The sequence below is a fragment of the Pomacea canaliculata genome, linkage group LG12 (assembly GCF_003073045.1).
Source record: "Pomacea canaliculata isolate SZHN2017 linkage group LG12, ASM307304v1, whole genome shotgun sequence".
NCBI lineage: Eukaryota > Metazoa > Mollusca > Gastropoda > Architaenioglossa > Ampullariidae > Pomacea > Pomacea canaliculata.
The window spans coordinates 6,308,449-6,322,190 of record NC_037601.1 but is presented as its reverse complement, the minus strand read 5'-3'; the positions used below and the strand labels follow the sequence as shown (position 1 = coordinate 6,322,190).

General features: G+C 36.4%; 3 protein-coding genes across 4 annotated transcripts; 2 read left to right on the top strand and 1 right to left on the bottom strand.

Annotated features, from left to right (window-relative positions):
- The first annotated feature begins 13 nt into the window (after positions 1 to 13).
- Positions 14 to 4,795, top strand: LOC112576562 (cytochrome b-245 light chain-like). 2 transcript variants are annotated; one of them, XM_025259110.1, is made up of 7 exons: positions 14 to 286; positions 817 to 886; positions 1,523 to 1,597; positions 2,196 to 2,279; positions 2,444 to 2,525; positions 2,847 to 3,005; positions 3,738 to 4,795. In XM_025259110.1, the coding sequence occupies exons 1-6, from the start codon at positions 229 to 231 to the stop codon at positions 2,985 to 2,987; spliced, it is 510 nt and encodes a 169-aa protein (XP_025114895.1). In that variant the 5' UTR covers positions 14 to 228; the 3' UTR covers positions 2,988 to 3,005; positions 3,738 to 4,795. The 2 variants fall into 2 exon arrangements, with proteins under 2 accessions (XP_025114895.1, XP_025114894.1); XM_025259109.1 differs by having other exon boundaries at positions 2,847 to 4,795.
- A 1,295-nt stretch (positions 4,796 to 6,090) lies between these two features.
- LOC112576563 (chromosome transmission fidelity protein 8 homolog) lies at positions 6,091 to 8,211 on the bottom strand. Its single transcript, XM_025259111.1, has 3 exons — positions 8,112 to 8,211; positions 7,577 to 7,697; positions 6,091 to 6,856 (listed from the first exon to the last, which is right to left on the bottom strand). Exons 1-3 carry the CDS (start codon positions 8,132 to 8,134, stop codon positions 6,611 to 6,613), a joined length of 390 nt encoding a protein of 129 aa, XP_025114896.1. The 5' UTR covers positions 8,135 to 8,211; the 3' UTR covers positions 6,091 to 6,610.
- Positions 8,212 to 8,234: 23 nt separating this feature from the next.
- LOC112576560 (proteasome assembly chaperone 2-like) lies at positions 8,235 to 13,742 on the top strand. Its single transcript, XM_025259108.1, is given in 8 exon segments — positions 8,235 to 8,413; positions 9,795 to 9,852; positions 9,855 to 9,965; positions 10,503 to 10,561; positions 11,154 to 11,272; positions 11,594 to 11,800; positions 12,478 to 12,592; positions 12,996 to 13,742. Coding segments are annotated over 8 exon segments (846 nt in total). The 5' UTR covers positions 8,235 to 8,356; the 3' UTR covers positions 13,116 to 13,742.

Sequence of the window (13,742 nt, the reverse complement as noted above, 5' to 3'; positions counted from 1 at the left end):
GGTATCAGACTCGGTTGGATAGGGTTTGAGACACCTAGTGCCGAGTGTTGCCCACAAACACTTCCTCTGTTGTCTTATTTAATGCACATGTAAACCCAGCAAACGTGACTTTGTTACATTGCTACAGAGAGGGAGAAAGCAGGGGAAATACTTATCAAGGGTAGTGATGGTGTGTTTTCATCGAGAGAGAAACAATTACAGTTCTTTTTAAACCAGTGTCAGTCAGAGATGGGGAAAATCGAATGGGCTATGTGGGCAAATGAACAAGCACTTGTGAGCAGTGTTGGTAAGCAGTAACTTCCTATGATAAGTCTATCGCCACCCCACCCTAATATAATGCTTGGAAAGATGAGGCATTTGCATTCTTGAGCACGTGGATCAAACAAATTAATTGATATGACAACAAATGAATCGTCAGCAGATTGCAACTTCTGCTCTCTTTAACATTTACATGGCATTCAAATATTGTAAATAAAGAAAGCTATACAGCTTTTCCTGTACAACAACTCTTTGCCTAACCTTTAAAAAAACTATTTTCTTGTTTGGTGTGAGTAATTCATATTGAGGTCAGACGTTTGTCAGTGTAGTGCCCTTTTCCCTTTCATCACTCTTTTACAGTGCTCTTATCCATTACATTTGTGGATAGGAATACCGTTAGGTAAATTATGTGCAAAAGTATAAGTTTTGTGGTTCGGAAAGTATTAATCAGAATCCACATATTAGGTTTTTGTAGAACTTACTTAAACTCATTAGTAATATTGTTAAATGTTAATGATAAGTATAAAATCAGTATTATGCTTTTCTAATTTTTTTCAGTTGTCTTCCTTGGAGGTGTTTTGGCAGTTGCAGGCCAGTTCAAGTATTGGCAGTTTGGAGCTTATGCCATGTATCCATTTATTGTCCTGCTTTTTCAGTATTTTTACAATTCTCTTAAGCAATTTTTTCATAAGGTTACTAAACTCTTGAAAGCTTTATTGAAATATATTTCATTTGATAAATATTTTGAAATTAATGATGATGATTATTGTGACATGATAAAAAAAAAAAAAAAAGGTAAAGGTAGCAGAACAATTTTTAAGCTGATAATTTTGTATGGCCTGCGAAGAATGTTATGAATATTCAAATTACCTTTACGAGAGAAATAAGGCTCCTCTTCCCTGCTGTAGGAAGTCATATGTGCATTCCTTGGGGTTTGGACACTGTTGCTTGTTACTCTAACAATTAGGCTGTCTGTCAAAGATGGGAAGCATCTTCAATGTGTTATTCCACACATGCATTTGATATAATGCAGCAAGGGCTAGAAATAAACTAGAAATAAACATAACAGATTTTAAAAGTTATTTCTATAAGTATTGATCTTTATACACCTAAAACATGGCAGTTGCTGTTTTTCTGAAAGCCTTGTTTGAAATGCTTTGTTAAAGATTTCAAATATTCTCACAATTGATGGTACTTCTGTTTGTTGTAGTATTAAATTTAGCCTATGCAAAGTGGTTTTAAAAGTTTTTCTGACAAAACACAGAGCAGCGTCAGCATTTGTAGCTATCCTTGAATATCCCAGAGGCAAGCGACAGACTGGGAGAACAGTTCAGCGAAAGTATGTTTTCTTAAGGGAATTTTATGTTTTATTACCACAAGTAGCATATGCAAGGTGCAATTCAGTTCAGATTATAAACTGGGGCACAGAAGGGTGAAGACTTGTCCTCTTCCCTGAAAGTTTCATGTGAAAGACTAGAGGAGAGCATGTTGAGAAAGACTTTATCATTGTTGAGCTTTCTGTGACCCAGAAACAGAGCTATGAAATGCACATTCATTCATTGGCTATTTATTTCCAGCAATTATATCTTTTGCACTGCTAGGATATGAGTTAGCAGCCATTTATCTTAATTACCAAAAGATTTATTAAACTACATCCTTTAGGGTCTATTCAATTCTTTTCTTCACATGTGACAGCTAGTTTGTGCCTTCAAACTAGATTATAGATGATAAAATGGGCAGTGTGCATATGCAAAGCCAAATGTAGCAATAATATTTTTTTGTGTTAGAAAGTCTATGACCATCTCTTGATTCAGGTTTGATGTAATTGTAACATCCCATTAGAACATGGTTCTGATACTTCTTAGGTGTGACATTTTTTATAGAGATTCAGTCATGTGTTTTAATATGAATTTAACTGCAGTTTGTAATTTTTACAGATTCCAGTATTGCTTTACTGTGGTTGTGAGAACTGGTGGTCTTATAACTCGAAACTATTTTGTGAGATTTATACTGCACCTGCTGTAAGTGAATCCAGTTACTCAACATATTTTTATTTGATCCATTGATTAGAAAATACACTACCACATAATCCCAGGCAGAGAAATATGTGGTTGAAAGCATTAATAAAGTGTACATTCGTAATGTTTTGCTTCGTTATTGAAAAGAAATCAGTGTAATGTTGCAGACTCAGTGTAGCTTGCTGCTTTCACCTGTCTACGCTTCTTGGAGGCATCTGTTTTATGATTACAAGTGCAATATACTTGATGGTATGTTTTGTATCATTTTAGTGAATTATTTTGTGAATTAAACTTTTTGACATTAATCACCTTCTCAAAACACAGATCCTTGTAGTTAATAAAAAACCAGCACCAGATATTTTTATGCTTTCAAGGAATCTATGCCCCTTTCAACTGTCGTCCTGAATAGGCCTTAAAAGTCATAAGAAAACTCAAGTAAAACTTTGATCCAGTGTCAAAATGTCATTTGCCTCCTTTACAACATTGTACTAAATGGGCTTGCATTTGACATTACAGTTCAGAGATTTCACATTAGTCATGTCTTCATACTTATGTGATTGTTTTTCTTAGGCTGCATTTAAAGGAGAAGAATGGACTCCAGTTGAAAAAGAAAAGGACCCAGAAGAAGACAATGAGCCCAATATTATACCACAACCAAGAAAACCACCACCACGACGCCCACTTCAGACAGAAGCAGATAATCAGCTATGATAGACACAAATCAATTCTGTGAGAATTATTTTTGTGTAACACATACTCTTTGATATCCATAAGTCTGGTATAAATCTGCATAATGTTTGCATGGGATAGAGAGTACAGAGGAATTACATATCACTATGTAAGTTGAGTGAGAGAGTGTGCAAGAGTAAACAGTAGGAAGCCAGAATCTAGTTGATATCTATCATCTGTTTTTGATACTGTCACAGACCTGCTGTTTTATTTTTAGCTGGGAAGGGGATAAGAAATGGAGGAGGGGGAAAGGTGCAGAAGGCCAGAGATACTGCTGAGTCATGAGATGACCCAGTTTTTTAATTAAGGGTTGCTGAGAGGTTGAAATGTGAAGGGTAGGGTGGAATGAAAAAGAGAGTTTTGTTGTGGTTTAATTTAATTATGTGGTGGTCTCTCCCTAGATTGGGGGTATGGGGGCAATCTCTTTGGTGTGTAAGAGTCCTGACCAGACTTTAGAGGGAAGTTTTTCAAATTGAACCTGTTCAGGCAAGTCTGTTTTAAAAATGGTGGTTGATATCTTTTGGGTGTTTGTAAATAAATGGTGGGATTTTTTCTTTTTTTTTTTTGAGAGGGTGATTTATAGTTTTTTCCTGTATGATGTAAATAGCTGAAAGTAGGTTATTGTTTGGGGGAATTCTTTAGTAAATGATATCTCAATTTTTAAAGACTCGTGCTTTTCTGTCCAGATTTATTTTTATTTCTTCTTTTGGCTGTCTGCTTTATGTTTATCCATGGCTGAATTGTACCAAGTTTCGGGAAGGGCAGCAGAGTGGAGGCTTCATTGGGGACTGCATCATAGGAAGCGAACATTGGATTTTTGATGGGAGAGAAACTGTGTTAATTTGTTTGGACTTTGTGTTATTTAAGGAATTAAGATTTTCTTTGGGGTTTTTTTTCATTATAAATGTATAATATTTTGATTGCTTGTGGTTGAAAAGTTTTCTTTTTCTCAAATCATAGTTATCTTTAAATTCAACTTATGTTTTATTATCTTGTCAGAAAGTCACTATAGATTGTAGGTGACAGATACTTTACACCATCACATTATCCTTCAGCGACATCATGACCTTCGACCTCTCTAACACAGTCCTTGGATGGCTTGCTTTTGCCTATTTGCACCCATTTAGTGTCCATGGTTTTTCGTCAAAACATGCTGCTGTACAGGATTCACTTCTTGGGCCTCTTCTATTTAGAGCCACTTGTTCCTTTGATCTGCCTTGTTGGCTTGCAGTACCACATGCTTGCATAACCCTAAGTCTGACATCTTACATCTGGCCCACCTTACCATCATCACACTGTTCACCAGCACTTGGCAAACTCTTCTGTTGAACACCAGATCGTAATAAACTAATTAAAGTTCAATGAGTGAAAAAAACAGAAGTCACCCCAATGCCTCTGAACATGTGCTTAAACATCTGCCTCCATCCACATCACTTACTTTCACTGGACCCACCATTACTCTTTCCTAGTCTCTCAGGAATATCAGAGTAATTTTCCTTCAGGAATCTTTCTGTCTATAAGTCCTTTCTTGAACTGCTGAGGGTCAGCTGGGTTGGGGATTATCTACATTGCTTCCTCCAAGCTGTTTAACTATACATGTGTATGTTAACTATATATAAGTGTATGTTAACAGTACATGTATGTTCTGCCTGAACGTGATGTTTGTCATCCAGTCTCATTCCCTACTGCCTTTGTCTCTTGTTAAGCCCATCAAGCTTGCTTCCATGTGAGGAAATGCATTTATATAATCCTGTTATTATAATAACTCATGGATTGCATCTGTAATTGACATACAGTCAAATCTCCCTACTATGCCACCCCTACTCTCGCTACTATGCCACTTTTTTGTGACTGTTAAAAGACACAAGTTGTAAAATTCCGCGCAGTGCTCGATTATGATACTGTATGGTAGTGTGGGACATCGCAGTTAGGTGGGATGGAACATAGCACGCACACAGGGAGGGTGGAGGCTGGCAATGTGGGGGGGTGGTGGTCGCTGGCCGGGTGACAGCCACGTGACAGAGGGAAGGTGTGAGGGGGTCGACTAGCGACAGGATGCAGGTGCGCGGATGTGGTTGGAAGGGGTGGAGGATGAAGAGGTGAGGGGGAGAATGAGAGGAGACAGCTAGCGAAGCCGACGATTCTTGAGAGCTTTGGACCAGACCTGGGCAAAGGCCTCCTGTCTCTGACCGGCCCGCCCGCCAGTATATATACTATACATACAGTATAGGTAAAACTGAGTTAACTATATTAGTCCGGCCCTCTAAAACCATCCCAATTTCTCATGCGGCCCCTTGGGAAAATTAATTGCCCACCCCTGCTTTGGACTGACGGGTAACTTGAACAAATAAAGCCGTTTTTACGAATCCTCTCTACTATGCCACTCTCGCTACTATGCCACTTTTGCTCGGTCCCGGTAGGTGGCATAGTAGGGAGATTTGACTGTATTAAGTCCTGGTTAGACTTTTATGCAACTAATTCAACTGAAATTTTTACACTATTGCATCTTACTAGGAAACCTCTACATACATTCATGGGATATCTTTAATTTTTGTCTCCTTTTAATGAATACTTTTGACACTGAGTATTAATATTATGCAACATGTAACCTGCAGAGCTTTCAGCCTTCAGCCAGCTGTACACAATTGTCACATTTATTTTTTTAGAAAAGGTTTAACTGTTTTTAATGGTTTTACACATTTATGTAAACTGTTATTCAGATGTTGGTGTATCTATTCAACCTTGATGTTGTTTTAGATATTACCAATGTTTCTATATTCCCAGTAAATATTGGGATATAGTGACATGCAGTATAAAGTTGACCACTGGTGCTGCAGTTTATAGCTTATATTTGGGTATGTTACATTCCATGTTATTAATATTTTTATGATGCACTCAAAAAATATCCACTTTCTGTGTGTTGTCAATGCATGTTCATGTATAAAGGTGCCTTTGTTGCCAAACCTTAAAAAAGTACTCATGCCCCCTTCATTGTTGTAGTAAAATGCTTTGAGCCCAGCAAATGCTTGGGAAAGGCACTACATAAATGCACTGGTTTTTTTCACACAAATGACAATGTTACCTCTAATCTTTCAATCCTTTAATAAAGCAATGAAAGTTTCTGAATAAAGTATAAAAAAAATTAAATGCTATTTGAGAGTTTTACAGGTTTTACCCCCAAGCATGTCTTTGTTCTGTTGATTCAAATTTCTGCATAGTCAAGTCATTTGCCCTATGTGTCTTTCTGCATAGTGATTCAGTTTTTAGCTCATTTCTTTTGACACATTCAAAATACAGTTGTGTCTATATAACAGATTTTTATATACAAGCATGCATAAAGGCACATGCATCTCTGCTTATGTTTCAACGGAAGCTTTCCAAAGAAAAGGGATGAAGCAGTTTTTAGCTTTTGCCTCAGAGCTTCAGCAGTGAAAGATTAATGCATATGTGCAACTCATTAGTGATCTCCCATCCCATCATGCATAATATTCCATTAAAAAAAGAAACTAAATACAAATATTATTTGTCTTAAATAAATGTAATATTTCCTTACAAAAATCTCTGCATTAGCAATCTATAAAGCAAATTATTTTGAAAAGCCTTCATTAGAGCTTCTTAGGTACATTTGCAATAATTGGTTTTGGTCTAGTCTTAAAGAGGATCTTCTTCCGAATAATAGCCTGAACATGATATTCAGTTTGAGAACAAGACACTTCTTGTCCTGTAAGTATGTCATTATCAACATCCATTGGCTGATGTGGTAAATGTTTAGTTAAAACTGCCAATGGCTTCTCCAGCTGAGTGACTTTTCCATGCAAAATATGATGCCCAATTATTAGTACAGGTACATCCTGCAACAACAAAAACATTGACTTGATTATCAAGGTATTTTACAAGAATTTACCACAGTAATGAGATAACATGACTACTGCATGACCTAAAAAAATCACCTCAAACATTGTAAGAGAAATTCTGTAAGTCTTGTTAAACAAGATTTCATTTTCTATACACATGCAGGCATAAGCACATACATACTAGTTCTACCAGGAATTGAAACAAAAATAATAGTCAAGATTTTATACCTAATAAGCATTTTCGATTTTTTTTCATCAAAGTAAAACTTAAATTTACTGGTAGTGGTACAGGCAGTAAGGAAGATGCTCACACAATAATAATAAAAAAACAAGACTGGGAATGTTCTCAACCATGATCACCAATTACTTCATTTGGGAAATAATTGTTTATGAAGACCACAAGAATATGGTGCAGGTCTTAAATGGAAGAAGGAAATGATTGACTTTACTAACTTCTATTAGGGATAAAATTACATCATTTCAGCGGCTCTGAAATAATAGGACTTGATCATTTCATCTCACACAGAACTGGAGTTAAATTTGGTAATATATATATCTGGTAATTCAAGTGCACACTGGTTAACTAAATAAAAAGCTAACAATCCATCATTTTATATACTGTAATTTATATTAACTTTTAACCATAGAAGTATTTTTGTCATCAATGCATTCAAAATATCTCTAATTAAAAAGCTGCAAAAATAAAATGATGCATACTTTAAAAGTAAAGTGTAGATCTCCTATTAACTTTCCGCTGAGTGGAACTGAGTGTCTGGTCTCCAACTCCCCTTGCAGTTCTATCATGGCCCATTCTGGACACTCGCCTCTTTCTCCGGGACTGCAAAACACACACACACACAAAATGAATACAATAACAATAACTTATTCTTATCTTAATATGTGTAAGCCCAAAGTCATTTCTACACCGATTGTAATGAAGTATATCAAAATACAAAAAGTGGCACAGAAACAATGATGCCAAAATCAAACGGCATGCACTGTTCTACAATGTGAATCTGAAAAAATAACTAGGCTTGAAGGAAGAGAAGACGCAAATGACACCGAAACTACAAGTGACAGATGCTCTGTACTACATTTCTAATATACTAACTATAATATATAGTGGTCCATATCGGATACATGTATTTCTGTCTGCCGGGCATCGAAAAAATAACACGAGAGGATACAAACGATTAGTCACATTTTGCACACACGGAAAACAACTTAGTTATGACGAGAAAAACTGTCGTACATTTTTACGAAAAGCTGTACCATCGATTTAATTTTACCACTAATGAGAGTTGTTGCTCAAAGTTTGGCGCCAGCAGCAGGTCACTAACCCTGACAAGCAGAGTGCTCGCCCCTGTGGCACTACTTCCGTTACGAACATGGCTGCTTAGGCATGTAAACAATGATGCATGCGTTTTGACATCCTCAGTATCACTTGTTTAAAGCTTGGACAAAAAATAAAGGACACGTCACATCTGAACAAAAATTATGTTCGTTCCAGAAAATAAACAGATTTTTAGATGGGAGGATTACACTCTGCTGATCGTAAGTTTTCCTATCTTCGTTCTACAAACCTGGTTTAACCTGTCATGGTTATTTACTGGAGCCGGCGTTTTGTTTATGCATGCATTAGTTTTGTTGTCAGATTGAGAGGAATTTTCAAAGAGAGAAATGATCAAAGCTCAAAGGGGAAGTACTTCTTCCAAATATTTTTCGTCTTGTTGGACATTACGGTGAACAATGCTCACTGTATTTATACATAGATGAATCAGGAATTCAATACTGAGTAAAAGGGGATATCACAGCTTGAGCACAGACAAATGGTAACAGAGCGGTTATTGGAATTTACACAAAAAGGAAAAGAAGTATTCCATCAGGACCTGTTCCAAGTAGCAAAAAGATCATGCCAACCTCACAACCTGAGCATAAGTTGGTCAAAGAAGAAAAACTCAAGAGGTCAATGTGCAAAGAACAAAATGGAAAGCAGGACTGACAATATGTGGGACATTCTATATAGGCCTGAATTAGTGTTTGCTAGTGCTACACAACGTCGCTTGGCTGTTTTGAGAAGTATCATTCATAAATTACATTACATGCAAAAAAGATGGTCTTTGTTCTCATCACAGTGTCATATCATTTCTGGTGTTCCATAACAACAGTACAACGTTTGATCACTATTCGGATAAAAATATTGATAAAACCCATACCTTGCTTTGCTTAAGGCACTTTTCCCTTGCTGACCAAAGGGATGTATTTGTCCCATGCAGTATCTTGAAAACTATGTCAGTTTCGAATAAACATTTTTGGATCTACAGGTCATTTTATCCCTAAATATATCAGAATAGTTAAAATTATATGCATACATTCCTTATGGTCCTCAAAGGGTTAAACATTTAAGTTTTAGCATCTTTTGGAACAACTTTGCTTTGAAAGGGCTCATTACGCATTCATACAAGGTGTTATGGATACGATGGCTTATACCCTGAAACCTGAATAACCCAACTGCCCCAAACCCTGACCAGAATCCTTATTCAAGCTTCTGGTTTGTGAAGAAGTGTCATGGTAACTGGGCTTCCTCTTTGTTGAATTTGAAAACTTTTCCTCTTACCCAGGTCCGCCACCAATATCCCCTATAAAGACACGAGTCAAACTTTTATTATAGTGAAAAACCTTGAATAAAGAAGCCTCAAAAACTTCTTTGACGTGGCTTTGTTTTTCATAATTGCAAACACTGACTAAGATATTGAAGACGCTGCATTAGAAATTTGTGGTTGATCGCCCTTAATTGATCATACCAAAGAAAGTACACAAAAAGCTGTTTTACACATATAATTATTTAATATCTTTGGAAGAGGTGGATGAATTGTGCTTTTTGGTATAGTATGCTAACTTCTTGATATACATAAATGTCTAATTTTTGTTGCAGCCAGTTGTTTCAGTTGGAAATGTTGGGCAGTTGACAGCTGACTTGATTATATCTACATTGTGTATGATCGTATAGGCTACATTATGCATGATGCCATTACACCAGCCATTGGCAATAACCCCTTTGCAGATGCTGAAGACATATCTTGTAAATTAACCACATGTTGTGAAGGTGAGTTTATGGTATCTTTCATGGAGTACAAACTGATGAATTTGATTTTTAAAACAGAATATTTTTACTGGTAAGTAATTATACTATGTACGGGCATTCTTGGTTTCAGTATATATTACAGATATTATACATTATTATTTAGGTAAGTAAGTATTAAATGCATTTAAAGAAAACCAGCATTTGTACTGATATTTCTGTCATGTTTACTATATGCTGCCTACATGTAATGGAACAGTGATCTGGCAAATGATACCATATTAGGGAAGAGCCGGACCACTAAAGTTGGCTTTTCTGCTCCAAGCTTATGCTTTCTATAGATAAGGTAATGAGTAAAGGTTTTGCCTAATTTTTAAAAATAATTTACCAGGAGTCCTTAGATATGAACATCAATTAGGTATACGCTAAAAACTTCATGCTCAGCTTTCTTGGTCAGTTATATACAGTTACTTTTTTGTCCTACTTTATATACATTTACTGTACACATCTCTAATCGTTATAACCAATTAGTGTATAAAATATGTCTTTTTTTATTACTAGTGTATGAGAATTCTGAGAGAAAAATAATGATCATCCAGCAGAGAGCCCCACTCATCAAGGTAAGTAATTTCTTAGTAAATAATTTGTTAAAAGATGTCATCAGTAAAAAATATGAGCAAATGAGTTTGACTATCATTTTCTTGGAGTCTAAAGCTATAGCTTGTTTTTGATTTACACAGTGACAGCGAAAACACTCAAGTATGATATCTCTTTTTGGTCATACATTACATGCTATGTCTAACAGGTTATTGGGCTATGAGGCATTAAAGACCTCACTTTTCTCAGGGTTATCTTTATGTGAGGGTGGTGCCTATCTCATTTCCCTCCATGCCTTACCTCCTCTATAATTCTTTGGAATAAACTGGGTCAGATGGGGAAGTGTACCTCTCCACACGGGTAGTCTAGCCACTCGGCTATCTGCTTCACCTCTCTGGATTATCCGCTTCCCCAATAGGCAGTGCTGCTAGTGACACAATTTCATCTTCACCCTGAGATTTTGAACTAGCACATTCTAATGGTATTACCAATGTCTTGGAAAATAACCTTTAGTACATTTTGTTTACGTAAGTACCAGTGACCAGAGCAAATAATTTTTTCGTGTTCTGACTACAGCTTTCTTCAGGATTAAACTAGATTGGAAATGTTTTGCAGGGAAGAGTGACATCATTCGTTAAGTGTATCAGCCAGTGGATCAAGGAGAGACAGTTTCTGCAAGTTATTATCATTAGCAGTACATTTTCACATGAGCGGTTGGACCAGCAGCTTCAAGGGTGTGTCATTATTATTAATTAGTAATCTTGTAGTAAAGTTTTCTTAGGGAGACAGGCATGGAAAGTGAACAGAAAAAAAATAATTGCCTAAAATAGGAAATAGTAATACTGATATGAATAGAAACTAATGATCCACAAGGGAGTAAATTTGTTTTATTACAACATTGTTGCCAAACCAGTGCCACAGATTTGATTTTGCACCATTGCAGAACATTTCTTACGTATAATGCTGTCATAAAATTTTGTAAACTTTCAAATCCTGGAATGGTTTCAAGACTAACAAAGTTTACAGTAAACAGACCAGTTTTATTGCTTGTGCAGGGCTCCTTTCCGAGTAGTTAGGTCGAAGAAGATGGAGGAAAGGGCTGGTAATTTCTTGGAGACCATAGGCTGGAGAGACCTGGAACCTCGCCCTAATCTGCAAAATGTCTTTGATGTTTCAAGTGCTGGGGAGAGCAGTGTCAACTACTTTTGTAACAATTTGTATATGCCTGGCAGCGGAATTGCGAAACCATTGTTTGAATCACTGTGAGTCCTGGTTGCTTTGTAACGTCAATCTTGTGATAAGTGTACAATGACCCACTGACCTACCAAATAAAGGGGATGGAGGGTAGGGTTGAGCAGGTAGACAGCTGCAAGAGAGGATTACCAAAATGCATTTTTTTTATTAACTGCTTTGGTGTAAATAAGATGCTTAGTAATACTTTTCTGTTTTTTGATATGTGATTATTCTCATTTTACAGTATAACATCCTTTAAAATCTCTTTTATCTCACAGAATGAGCCAGTATTTTACCAGTTGGGGATGGAGGATGCAATTTTTTTTGCACATACATGGTGTAATAATAATATATGACTGTCACTTTTTTTCACTTTCCGCATGCTCTGCAATGTCTTCTTTTCCTTCCTCTCTGCAGGTGTACATTTTAATAAGCACCGCTGCATATCTGAATACTTTTTTAAAAATATGAAGTGGGAGGAGTTTTTTTTTTAAAGAGCATAAAAACTACGTGAAAGATTTTTTTTTAGGCACCCTCACATTTTTCGATGTGAAAAAATAAAAAAATAACTAATTGAATTATGAAAAATAATCTGACATGATAAAATAAATAACCCTGGTATGGTTTGAATCATGATTTGTAAAGTTTTTGTGATGAGAACTTCTCTCATTGCTGACAAATGTGCTTTTCCTTCATTTTAAATCAGGCAAGATTTTCCTGTTTTGCTGATTCTGATGTTTTGTTCTGAGGGAGACAATGCTCCTGATGCCATTCACTTTGCTCACCAACTCAATGAATGGTTGAATCTGGTATCATTAAAGGTATTGTGGTTACTTGTTTCTCCTTGTCTTGTTGACTTTACTACTCTTGACAAGTTTATGGGTTATGGGGAGGGAACCAGGATTTGGATTAATAAATTAAGAGGTCAGTAACTACTCTTTTCCTGCTTTGTTAGACCAGTGATTTCTCTTGTGGTATCAGTCTTCAAGATTTGATATTACTTCAGCTTAACCTTCTCAGGGCAAATACAGGGGACCACTGATGTCAGTGTGGCAGGTCATAAGTTGTACATCAAACAGTAGTAATGTATGACTGGGAACAGTGAGTGAGAGTGTCTAGTCTATACACTGTGTAAACATATCAGGACCTTTCCACAGGAAATAAGTTGACTCAAGATTAACCCATGGAAGAAGGCTGTTAAATATATAAATTATTTATTTGCAGGAGGAGAAACAAGGATCTTCACAGTCCACAGACCATGTAGAAGGCAAAGTACAGTGGAAAATCCCCACTTCTTGGAAGCATGTTTATGGAGCTCACTTTGACAAAACGTTGTTTCACTAACTTTCATAAAGCTGACTAATTTGATAATGCACAGATATGTTGTTATATTTGAGTAAAAACTATTAATGGCAAAAGATTTTGTAATTAGGAAAGGATGTATGAAAGCATGAATATGCAATTCTCGTTATAGATAAGCACCCTTGTGGGAGTTACTTTCCCTTTGACCATATTTCAAGGTCAATCCATATATCTTAACTGGAAAAAAGGCAAGAAATATCAGGCATGCATGCAGTGCTGTGTACAGTAATAATAATAATGGGTATTTGTAATGTGCAGCGCCACAGCCAAGATAGATTGCACTCGAGTAATGATAAATGAACAGATAGTGGACAATGAGATATGTACATGCACAGAACGTAAAGCAGTGAAGGTATAAAGGATACTGTAAAGTGTAAACAGTAGGAGCCGTACTTGATGGTTAAAATGACAGACAGTATTACAAGTGAGTTTAAGGATAGTATTTCAGGGATAGTACTTTTTGAGCAGACATGTTTTCAGAGAGCCTTTGAATGTAGCCCTGGAGCTTTGCCTAAAATGACTGTTAAGTCCAGCTTTAGTTGCGGATACTGCTGGCCAGGTGCAGGTGCTAAACAGTTGATAGTTGGCACATAAAGATATATTACAAAA

What these genes read in the sequence shown, in the direction of transcription:
- LOC112576562 (XM_025259110.1), top strand. Translation starts at nt 229, where the DNA reads ATGGGGAAAATCGAATGGGCTATGTGGGCAAATGAACAAGCACTTGTG. An exon ending in GGGAGAACAGTTCAGCGAAA is followed by an intron (nt 1,598 to 2,195) that starts GTATGTTTTCTT and finishes TAATTTTTACAG; the next exon opens with ATTCCAGTATTGCTTTACTG. An exon ending in CAAGTGCAATATACTTGATG is followed by an intron (nt 2,526 to 2,846) that starts GTATGTTTTGTA and finishes TGTTTTTCTTAG; the next exon opens with GCTGCATTTAAAGGAGAAGA.
- LOC112576563 (XM_025259111.1), bottom strand. Translation starts at nt 8,134, where the DNA reads ATGGTACAGCTTTTCGTAAAAAT. An exon ending in GTACAGCTTTTCGTAAAAAT is followed by an intron (nt 7,698 to 8,111) that starts GTACGACAGTTT and finishes TGTGTTTTGCAG; the next exon opens with TCCCGGAGAAAGAGGCGAGT. An exon ending in ATCTACACTTTACTTTTAAA is followed by an intron (nt 6,857 to 7,576) that starts GTATGCATCATT and finishes TTGTTGTTGCAG; the next exon opens with GATGTACCTGTACTAATAAT.